The 11,921-nt window shown below is 41.0% G+C and overlaps 1 protein-coding gene across 12 annotated transcripts in view; it reads left to right on the forward strand.

Moving 5' to 3' along the window:
• FN1 (fibronectin 1) overlaps positions 1-11,682 on the forward strand; it is a 66,216-nt gene extending 54,534 nt beyond the window's left edge. For 4 of the 12 annotated variants that reach the window (XM_059168112.1, XM_059168118.1, XM_059168122.1 and 1 more), the window contains 8 exons: positions 165-254; positions 1,182-1,651; positions 2,838-2,976; positions 5,158-5,322; positions 7,169-7,294; positions 7,807-7,913; positions 10,466-10,573; positions 10,938-11,682. In XM_059168112.1, the coding sequence (XP_059024095.1) occupies positions 165-254; positions 1,182-1,651; positions 2,838-2,976; positions 5,158-5,322; positions 7,169-7,294; positions 7,807-7,913; positions 10,466-10,573; positions 10,938-11,009 (1,277 nt within the window). In that variant the 3' untranslated portion in view covers positions 11,010-11,682. The remainder of the gene's footprint in view (positions 1-164; positions 255-1,181; positions 1,652-2,837; positions 2,977-5,157; positions 5,323-7,168; positions 7,295-7,806; positions 7,914-10,465; positions 10,574-10,937) is intronic. The other 8 variants (XM_059168123.1, XM_059168117.1, XM_059168120.1 and 5 more) reach the window with 2 other exon arrangements.
• Positions 11,683-11,921: the final 239 nt, after the last annotated feature.

The raw sequence follows: 11,921 nt of genomic DNA on the forward strand, positions 1-11,921 counted from the left end.
TTGGGTTTTGTGGAAGAAAAGTGAAGTAGATTTTACCTTTCAGGAGGCCAAAAAGGCCAGCTAGAGAAAGGGTGCTTGCTTCTCAGTAGCATTTCCTGGTAAGATCAACTCCCATTTGACTAGCTGAGCCCACAGACGTAACGTGATATCTGTCCTTCCATCAGGTCTGGAACCGGGCATCGAGTACACCATCCAAGTCATTGCCCTCAAGAACAACCAGAAGAGTGAGCCTCTGATTGGAAGGAAAAAGACAGGTAAAAGGCACCTTCTGGGTACTAGGAAGATAATCAAAACAAAACTAACTAGAAGTGATTAATTTTGCAGTGAAAAGGTTCTCCAGGTTTTGATTCCTCTCTCATGGAAATTTTTCTTATCAGCTTAGCATATACATGTTGCGCTCTTGGATAGTCTAATGTAACATAATCGGCCGAGTTCGTTTTACTTTTTTCTTAGCCAATCAATATAAAGACTTTTATTCACCTTTAAAAAATCTAAGCCAGATATTAAAATGTAGAAACCAGGTTGCTATTTTTACTATTCTTCTATATCTTCTGTTGAAGTTAATGTTTAAAAAAAAGGAGGGGGGGAATTAATCCTTCCCATTATCTTTATTTATTATTTGGTTTCTGAAACTTGAACTAAAGAATCTAATTTTTTTTCACCCGATTTCAGTTTAATTTGAAGAAAATTCTATATTTATATTAATAGAAGAAGTTTAGAAACAAACATGGATGTATTTTTATCTATTCTTACTGTTTGAATTACTGAAAAACTGGAATTCTCATACTTCAGATGCTGAAATAATTAATCTGGATTCTAGTCCTTGTAACATGAGTCTCAAATGAAGAAAAGAAGAAAAGAGCCTGCACATTTCAGTTCCATTAAGCTTAATTTGAGCAGAAGTAGCTTGTATGGGGCTTAGTGGTTCAAAGCTTTGTGTGTATGATAAATTCATACTAACGCTTTTTTCGTTCTAAACTATAAAGAAACCTTTGAGAAAAATCTTAAAGGTTTCTTTTTTGGAAAAAAAAAATGTCTTGTGATCTAAGAACTGCTAATGTTCTAGGGGCTTTGATCAGATTGATAAACAGTCATTGTTGCCTGAATTGGTAATGACTACTGCTGCTACTTTTGGGAGCTTAACACGCTTTGCTTTTTTGGCTCTAACCTCTCTTGGCTAGATGAGCTTCCCCAACTGGTAACCCTTCCACACCCAAATCTTCACGGACCAGAGATCTTGGATGTTCCCTCCACAGTTCAAAAGACCCCTTTCATCACCAATCCTGGGTATGACACTGGAAACGGTATTCAGCTTCCTGGCACTTCTGGTCAGCAGCCCAGTGTCGGGCAACAAATGATCTTTGAGGAGCATGGTTTTAGGCGCACCACTCCGCCCACAACGGCCACCCCTGTAAGGCATAGGCCAAGACCATATCCGCCGAATGTAAATGAGGAGATCCAAGTTGGTCACGTCCCCAGGGGAGACGTTGACCATCACCTCTACTACCCTCATGGTATGGGACTCAATCCAAATGCCTCTACAGGACAAGAAGCTCTCTCTCAGACAACCATCTCTTGGACCCCATTCCAAGAAAGCTCTGAGTATATCATTTCATGTCATCCGGTTGGCACTGATGAAGAACCTTTACAGGTAATTGATTTTTCTCTTTACTTCTGGGCAGCCTAGAAATGAGTAAGCGAGGTAACGGAAGTGACCAGAGCTCTAATATAAATATTATAGGGTCGAAAGGTAGTACACGTAAGCCCTGGTTTTTCTTTTTTAAATCTCAATATGGCTGTACTTTGGGGGTATACCAAAGAGTAGCATCAGGTTTTGTTTAGTAGAGAGAATAAAATCATTTCTATTAGTCGCCCACATTTGAGGCTCCTTAGTAATATGGACAAAGAAATGATCTGAAAAAAGATCTGAAAAAAAGAGAAATTCTGCCCGAACTTGCATTTGTTCAGGAAGATCTTGGATGCCATCCTTGGGGCTCCTGGCTGGTTCAGTTGGAAGGGCACGTGGCTCTTGATCTCACGGTTGTGAGTTCGAGCTTCACGTTGGTTATAGAGGTTGCTTAAAAATAAAATCTTTAAAAATAAAGAAATGAAATGCCATCCTATAGTTTGTCCTTGAAGAATCCTATTATCTACAATATATCTGAGGAAAAGGAACGTACGTGAAACTGTGCCCACATCAGCTGTTAAAAATGACTGACTCTTTAAAACCTTTATTCTTTCATTTGTTTTGCTGATACCAATTTTTAGTGGGTTCTTATTTATAAGAATAAGATTCTTATTCTTATTTTTTTAGAAAGCATCAGAATTAAAAAAACAAAAACAACAACAACAACAAAAAACCCTGTGAAAGATTTATGAGCTTAAAAACATGAGTTTGGGGATTTGCCCAAAGGCTTTAAGGACCCCATGTTGGGGTCACAGGGCACCTTGCCGAGGATGAGGATATCCGCCACGTAGCGCAGTGTCCGTAATTTATGGGAAAGGGGCTTGGCTCAGGGATCCCAGTGGGCTGGCACAGACCTGCAACCACAGCGGGATGGACGGCATTGTCTGTTGAATTACTGAGGGCTCCTGAGAACTGTGGAACACACAGATCTGGGGCAGGAAAATTGGGCCAACTGAAAAGATGGCCCCTCCCCCCCCCCGCCCAGAGTTCCGTGTCTGTCCACGGCTGGTTTGGGATCGTTCCACCCTCCTTCTTCGTCCCCCTTGGCTTTATTTACATAGTGCAGGCTGTTGGTAAGACAGTAGGGAAAGTCACATCAATTTCCCCCATAACGCTTTCTCCCTCACTTTGGATGTGCCGATGACTGCAGTTCCGAGTTCCTGGAACCTCCGCTAGTGCCACCCTGACAGGCCTCACCAGAGGGGCCACGTACAACATCATAGTGGAGGCCCTGAAAGACCAGAAGAGGCACAAGGTTCGGGAGGAGGTTGTTACCGTGGGCAACTCTGGTATGTGAAAGCCTGGGTCCGCAGGTGCAGGCTCCCCTCTGGACTAACCCCAAAGACACCTTTTCTCTCGACTGTTCCTTTGTTGCTGTTGTCTTTGAACTTCGGGAAGTGATGGCATGAAGTCAAGGAGCAACTTTAAATTCAGTTATTTTTCGCTCCTAGTACCCTAGTTCCTGTGTAAAGTAGTCTCAGTCAGTGATGCGGTAATTGACCTGGAAGGGGCCCGAAGCATGATTTAGTCCCACATTCTGACTCCCTGCTAGCGAGCGTCTGAGGTCACCCCGGGCACGGATCTCCTGATCTCTTTTGCCAGACCCTCTGCTCACCACGTTGCTGTCCTCTTGAGCGATCCTTTAAGTCCCCCAAAACAATGACCTATAAAGGAAATTCCCTATCTGCAGACAGGAGCGACTGCTGGTTTTCGTTCCTCATGCAAAATGCAGCCAACATCGCCCATTTCCACTCAAAGAGCGACCTTCTTCCAATATTATTTCAATTTCTTTTTTCTAATTATACAACCCCAAGGCCAAAATAGCAGTGAAAGGGTCACTGACTCCTCTTTGCAGCACCTGCAAAGTAAAGCAGTAGTAAATCGCCTGACTTTTCAGCCTGCATCAGTTGAAGATTCACCAAGGATCACGAGAGACAGGGAATCATCAAAACCACGAATCTTCAGTCTTCCCAACAGAGGGTTCTCTATCCCACAGCAGCACGGAGTGCTATATTCTGTCTGTCGAGTGACCGGCTTTATTCCTAGGGCCGGTTACTGAACATAGGGTCACAGGTGACCGTGCTATTTTGCACGTATACATGCCTGTGAATTTAAGCAGTTGCTTATTTGATGTGGGGATCGTTTTGTGCTTGTTGTGTTAGGTTTCCATGGTAATGCATGCCTTCTGCCTTGCGTGGTTTTACTAGTAGAAGGCCATGTGAAAGGAATTTTCAGAGTACAAAAGTCTTTGTACTTTTCCACATCATTTTTTTTTTTTTAAATTCCATCTCCATAACTTAAACCAGGTGGAATTTTAACTGGTGGCTATTTGGGGAGGGTTACTGAAACCCCTAGTAACACTACAGGTTCCTTTCACTTCGTTTCTGACCCCATATCCCCTGCAGCAATATTCTGCATTCCAGCCCCGTTCTCTGGGCTTTCAGACATGTCAGACTTGTTCGTTTCTCCCAAACTCTATTTTCTTCCAGGGTGATGCCTTTTAAACTATTAAACACTTTCAAATATCTATTGTTTTGAGCCTTTGATTTTTGCACTGTAAAAAGAAATATACATGGTGGGATTCAAAGTCACAGAAATTAGTTTATATAATTTTTAGAGACTCATTGGAAGGATGCTTTGCACAGATTGCTTTAAGCTTTCTCACAACATAAAGATCCAGTGTATTAGGCAACACGAAGAGACTCCATTATTCTTAAGTCATTCGTATCCCTTGTTTTCTCTTATTTGAAACAGTTGATTTTATTGGTAAAGTAAAGCTGTCCTACTGCTGTCATACTAATGTACAGAATCTAGCTCTGATGCAAAAAAAGGAATAATAAAAGTGAAAGTTGCATTACAATGGTATATAAAAATGACTAAGTCTCTTGCATTAAAAACAAAGGATGCTCTCTAATAATTATTCTTTATTTGGTGGGCACTTTTTAAGTGCCGACAATGGACCAGTGCTTTGAATTCATGATATCTATGTAATCTTTACAAGACATATTTTATTATATTATATTTTATATTATATTTCAGATGAGGGAATTAAGGCACAGAGATAGAAAATAACTAGGTTAAGGTCACTCAGATACTGATGGAGAGACATTCCAGCTTCTGCATCCCACTCGAGTTCTTAACTAGCCTAAAATGCCTCAAGATATGTTCCATATGCTATAGACTAGTTTTGCCAGAAATGATGATTTTTTTTTTTTTTTTAGTACTAATGGCAAAAATGGAAGAGGGGCTCCTTTTCAGGTGCTTGTGGCAAATGTGCCCTGGCAACATCTAAGTATTGTTTATCAGAGCCATTGATGCTTTGGTAAAACAGATGAATGGTTCTTCATGCTGCTGGGATTTCTGTTTTAGACTAGACTCATTGTAACAATAATTCAGTTTTCTTCTTATGGTTCCAAATCACCACTAAGCTGTCTTTTTTTTTTTTTTTTTTCCTCCTTTTCTTCGTGTAGTTGACCAAGGCCTAAACCAACCTACAGATGACTCATGCTTCGACCCCTACACGGTTTCCCACTATGCGGTTGGAGAGGAGTGGGAGCGGTTGTCTGAGTCCGGCTTTAAGCTCTCGTGCCAGTGCTTAGGTTTTGGCAGTGGTCATTTCAGATGTGACTCATCTAGTGAGTAGCTTGCTTTGTCCATCTCCTCTGGTTCCATGCATTCGCACAATGTGCCAAGGAAGCATGTTTGGCAGGCACAGGCTCTTCCAAACATGAAGCAAACGAGGGGAGACTGCTTGACTCAAAGTAACATTTTGCATCATAAAGAATGATGGGAAATTTTACTTGTTGAATATTTGCTTCATTTCAAGGGTTCTGTGTCAATACAACCAGTAATTAAAAATACATTTGTGACGGTAATGATTTTTTAACATTTTCTGTCAAGATAATAAAGTCAAACTCTCTGGAGCCCAGTTTAATGAAGAGTAAGTATCAGAAACACAAAGGAATCCCCAGTGACTTTTAATCTTTAATGTTGAGTGAGCTCAGAGGTGAACATTTATACTCACACTCTCCTTCAACACAAACCAGTCATGCACATAACTTAATATATCCACAGTGTCCTATCGCACGCACATATGCACACATCAGGTAGCTTGAATCCTGCCAAGTAATGTAGAGAGCACCGATAATCATCGACAGATGATTAAGAATCAACTTCAGTAGAAAAATATTTGATTTTCAAACTATAAAAAGATTTTAACATTTTTAATGGTATTTTCAATTTAAAATTATCCTAGGAATAATTTATTATGCTTTGATATTTAACATTAGAATTTGTAAAACTTTCATTTATGCTTTGTTCTTAGGGGATGTGATTATTACTGACAATTGGTCTATTTTTATAGGTGTTACCCATTTTGGCTTATGATCAAGCCTCCTACAGATACTTCTTGACATTATATTTGGGGAAATCCAACATAACAGATTTTTTAAAGACTTTCACACTAAAATATGAAATGGTTTAATTCAGACTAAAATATGGAGACAACTCATTTTTTTCAATGCAGACTACTGTACTTGACCATCTGAAAATGGAAAGATGGAACAGATGTGTCCTATGACATTTAGGAGTTGGAAGTTTTAACATTTGGCATCAGTTAGGTAGTTTTTCATTTCTGAAACTGAACTATTTTAAGTTTGCATATTTATTACCGAGGTAAGTACTTAGGCACGATTTGTGGGAACAGAGCTATAAGGTGATTTATGTGATTCTTTGGCTCAACTGACATTTTCTTTGCTTAGATGACATAATTGTCAAATAATGTTTAAAGTTGAAGAATGGGAAAAAAAGTTTAAGGAATAGCTGCCCTGTTACACAAACTTCTGAAGTGTGTTCTGTTTCAGTAAAAACCTCGGAGATTAAAAAGTCCTCTTTTATGGATCGCAGTTAAAAGATATAGAACTGTGACTTTTAATATTCCTCAGAATCGGTCTTTTCTGTTGGGATAATAACCAGTGATTTATCATTTTGTGGTTTTTGGTTTGTTTTGATACACAGATCTATTCTTTCACTCTTTCCATTTACAAGAAACAGGTTAGGGCATGTAGAAGCCAGCGGAGGTTTGTTTTTCGGTTAATAGAACTACTTTGTATCCAAGTTCTCTGTAAATCCGAAAAGTGACTTTTCATCTATGATCCATTCCCAAAAGACTATTTAAATCCTACTTTGGTTTTCAATAATATTAAGCCTTAATAGAATGCAAATGAAGGTCCCCGACTATTCTTGTGACATGGTTATGGCGGGATGACTTGCATCTTAAAATATCCTAGAAAGCGTTAAATGATAAAGATAATATTTTAAAATCCAATCGAAACGTGATCTGTCATGGAGATCATGATCCTCAACTTTTCTTGCCACTCCCTCTAGGTAGCCAGCCCTTAAAATGGCTGTGTTCCCAGAGCACCGTCTTGTGAGTCAGAACCCACTGGTAACTCTTGGCCTCCGGTTTTCTCTCCCCCACAGAATGGTGCCATGATAATGGTGTGAACTACAAGATTGGAGAGAAGTGGGATCGTCAGGGGGAAAATGGCCAGATGATGAGCTGCACATGTCTTGGAAATGGAAAAGGAGAATTCAAGTGTGATCCTCGTACGTCCGTTGCCACAGATCATTTTTAGTGCCTTATTAAGCACTCCCGCTTTTATTACTGAGCTGTAACTCTCATTCACAGAGATGATTGGAGACTTTAGGTCTCCTTGAGGAGTGAACAGTGGGTTTGTTAATCTTTTGATTTGGGAAAGTGGAGACAGGCGTCCAAAATGAGCCATGATTTAACGTTATTACAAGACACGTTAGCTCTTTTCCGACCTGAGTATTTTGACCATAATCGTCAGTGAAATATTACCAGAAAGCTTTATGGGTCTTTGGATCCAACTTTTTAAAATATGATCCTTTCCCAGTTTATCAGATTTAGTTTTTGGACGTGCTGCCCTAAGATCCATGCAGCAGTACTTCTATCACCAATGGTTCCCATAAACCTGTGGGATTTTGGTTGTGAGGATGCACATTTTGGAGAGAATCAGAACGTACCCTATATAGAAAGGTGAAGTCCGTATTGTTCTCAATCTTCCATGAGCCTTCTGACTTGTGTCTCCATGCAGACGAGGCCACGTGTTATGATGATGGGAAGACATACCATGTGGGGGAACAGTGGCAGAAGGAATATCTTGGTGCCATTTGCTCCTGCACCTGCTTCGGAGGCCAGCGGGTAAGGCCAGCCTCCCTGTAATTGAGCTAAGACGAAGGGGGCCCCCTACCCTGGTGATTGAGAAGTCAGCTTCTTGTGTGTGTGCTGTACACGAAGTGTGGTAACGCTCCTTATGAAAGTTGAAATACCTCATTTCCTGTTGGCACAGAGCTGCCCACAAGAGGCTACCCTACACCCCTTCTCAGTTCTCCCCTTCCAAGGCAGCCTAAGCCACTCTTATACCTCTTATTCTCAGGCTGTTGCTACTCTTCAACAACTGAAGGCTTACATGCTGAGTAGCATTAGGCCTTGAGGTGCCTTGAGGTGCACAGTGACTGATAGGTGCCCACATGGCATTGTTGTTAAGATCCAAGAAAGGGTCTAGAAAAACCCTCTCTCAACCCAATAATAGATTCCTGATACAGATCTAGCACTGGGCTTAAGGAATATGGGACAAACAGAGGGAATGAGAAACGGTTCTGGCTGTTAAGGATATAATTGGCGACATTAAGTTAGCATACATGGAAAGTCAAGCTAATTAGGTGAGTTTCTTAGTGGGTCTGACAAATAGTTCCCAGGTAGGCTGGAATCCGCAAGAAAGTTTCCATGGAAAAGAGAAACATACCCTGGCGGGGGAGGTTCGGATGTTTGAAATAGATTGCGGGAAGAGAAGGAAGCGGAGAGAGCAGAGTAAGTCTATCACCCCGGATGGGAAGCAGCTGGCCTATGTGGGTTCCAGTGAGCCAACCCTCTGCCTGGTGTCTTGTAACAAATCAGATGAGAAGAAGTGGGGGCCATTTACGGAAGGGCCTGGAAGTCCGTTATTTAAGCCAGAAGTTCTCAACGGTTTCTAATCTGTGCCCCCCTTCACTATAATAAAAAATGCTGTGCTTTCCTCTAATGTTATTTGAAATTTCAAAATAAATGACTCATGCAACTCAAGAGCAACAGAACATAACATTCCTTCATTTTTAATGAAAACATACCCTCCCCAACAGCTCTTCACATTCTGATACATGAAGACCACACTCCCCGCCCTAGGGGAAGATACACTGGCCAGTGCCTTTTGCACTGGCCAATTGTAGGTACCCAAGAAGAAAGAACATGATGGAAGGTGGTTTTTAGGAAAATTAGTCCTGCAGCAGGAAAGGGTCTTCAGGGGTCCGGCTCTGCCCCCACCTGAGGACTTGGGGCAGCCCATGGAAACTACCCTGATCTCTTCCACCCCTAGTGGTTAAGTGGGGAGGGAGAGAAGCTATGGAGGCCCTCTCTCTGTCTCTCATTAACACTTGTAAAGACCCTGAAGGTGGAACATTTCTGGTAAGTGGTTGGTATAGAAATATGTGATGGAAAGTGAATTTGTAGAATGTGGTCTCACTTCAGCATCTCCTCAGTATTTATGCACATGAGACCTTTCATTTGTGACACCTATTCTGTTCTAAAGAAAGTGCTAAATGAAACACTTAAGACAGCAGTGGAAACTGTGACATTTTTATGTGAAAGCAAGATTCAGTGACTCTGTAAGTAGTATGTACCTGTATTGTATGAGGTGTTCTGAGGAATACTTTTTAAAATGGAGAAATATGTCTGGAATATGTAAGTGACAGTATAAGAAAGAAAGTGATTGTATTATTTAAGGTTCTTGCAGGTATAACAGGAAAGCTCAACTCCGGTTGATTAAGGCAAAAACAAACAAACAAACAAAAAAACCACCTCACATAACTGAAGAGTGAAGAGTCCAGGGTTTCATAACAGAAGAGTCAGGGCTGCTCCAACAGTGGCATTCTGAGTCTTTCACTCTCTTATACGCTTTGTTCCTGTATATTGGCTTTGTTTAACAGAAGTTTCTGCTGATAGTGAGAAAAATGACTTCTGTCTGCTCCATGTTTAACCTCTATAGGCTTAGGACAACCATGAAGGAGAACATGGTTCCTCACATTTCTAGCAAAAATCTCAGAAGAAGAACCTGTTTCTTATCACAAGTCTGGCCAGACAAAAGGCTACAATTTTCACGGGCCGTGGCCATGTGGGTCGGAAGGGACAGCCTTGCTACCTTCCTACCCACATTAGGAGGAATGTGGCCAGGCGTCATTTAGCAGGTGACAGTCCCAAATCCACCAGCACTTCACTAGGTTCCTTTCCCTCTCGCTTCAGGCAGGGCAGTCTGTGGGGCTGAGTCCTATAAAACAAGGGTGTTTGTCTCTGTGATCTCAGCTCCCTTGCAGAAAGCTCTAGGATTCTGGGAAAACTTCTCTGTGTCTTCTGGTACAGAAAGCAGATTTCAGAAGTTGGAACTGGAAGGAGCCTTAGCAGATGTGTGGGGTTTGAATGGGAACAGAAAGGAGGATGTTTCAAGAAAAACATAAATAGACAGGAGTGATCAGAAGGTATGAGTAATAAACCAGAGCGTATTCTGCAAGTTATAAATGCATAAAATCATCAGAGCTTCCTTCATGATTAACTGCTCATACGTTGCCAATGGGTAAGACCTGAAATTCTTTAACGCAAGCACTAATGGTGATGCTCTCAGGTGATTGTAAACCCCGTTTGACTTCATGCCTGTGTCCTCTCAGGGCTGGCGCTGTGACAACTGCCGCAGACCAGGGGCTGAACCCGGTCACGAAGGCTCCACCGGCCACTACAACCAGTACTCGCAAAGATACCACCAGAGAACTAACACTGTACGTGCACCTGTACCTTGAGTGTTTGTCCCCCCAAATGCCATTAGATACCTAGTAGGGATACCTGTAGGCACCTTTCTTCTGAATGAACCAAATGTTCTTTATTGTTAAAAAATCTTTTAAATGCCTTGAGCAGAAGACTATACCCTGGAACATAATTTAGGTTCAAATTTATCAAAACTCTAGGATATCTATTGCCCAGTACATTGCTAAGGTCTTGAAGCTGGAAATACTGTCCTGTCTGTAAGGGCTTATCATAAAAAGCCTCTCCACTTTTGTTCCGTACATGTCACAGGATTTTTTGGTAAATTTTTCTTCTGTTTTAACAGAATGCTTCTTTTTTTTTCTTTTTCTGTTTTCACAGAATGTCAACTGCCCGATTGAGTGCTTCATGCCTTTAGACGTTCAGGCTGACAGAGACGATTCCCGAGAGTAATATTTCCACCCAGAGGAATGAGCATGGATCTCTGTCAAGGTCCATCCAAACCGGAGTGATGTTAGCAGACCCCCATCTTAGAGTGTTTCTTTCTTAAGCCCTTTGCTCTGGAGTAACTTCTCCAGCTTCAGCTCAACTCACAGCTTCTCCAAGCATCCCCCGGGGAGTGTTTTGAGACTTTTTTCATAAATGGGGGCAGTATATTGCCTGTTCTGCTCTGAAGTATTCAGTACCGCTCAGTATTTTAAATGAAATGATTCTCACTTGTGATTTGGTTTGAGATGACTAGGGAAGCACAGACACCAACCAGCGTAAAAATGCGTTGAAATGATATCCTCAGAATTTTAAGTAGGAAAGTTACCCAAACACTTCTGCTTCCACTTAACTGGCCTGCAATGTTGTACGAACGGCATGTCCTTGTTACTGTGGTATTTAAAATATTCACAGTATCCACCTTTTCCAAATGAGTCTAGTAATATCTTTCTCTTATCTGTTATTTATCAATTTTTCCCAGTATTTTTATACGGAAAAAATTGTATTGAAGACATTTAGTATGCAGTTGATAAGAGGAATTTGGTATAATTATGGTTGGTGATTATTTTTTATACTGTATGTGCCAGAGCTTTACTACTGTGGAAAGACAACCGTTTAATAAAAGATTTACATTCCACCACTTGAAGGTCATGGCTTCTTTCTTGCATAAAGAAATTTGGGGGAGAAGAAGAATCCCCATGAATGTTCCTTTTCAGTTCAGCAAACACTTGAAAACCTATAATGTGAATAGCTCTCTCCTTGGAGATTTAAGTACAGAATTTTCCCCAGTCTGTCACTACAAAAACAGATTCATTCTTGATAGTTTATCTCTTCAGTAATGAAGCTGGTTTCATATTTCTGCTTTCCCAGATTTTAGTG

Source organism: Mustela lutreola, chromosome 3, assembly GCF_030435805.1.
Source record: "Mustela lutreola isolate mMusLut2 chromosome 3, mMusLut2.pri, whole genome shotgun sequence".
Taxonomy (NCBI): Eukaryota; Metazoa; Chordata; class Mammalia; order Carnivora; family Mustelidae; genus Mustela; species Mustela lutreola.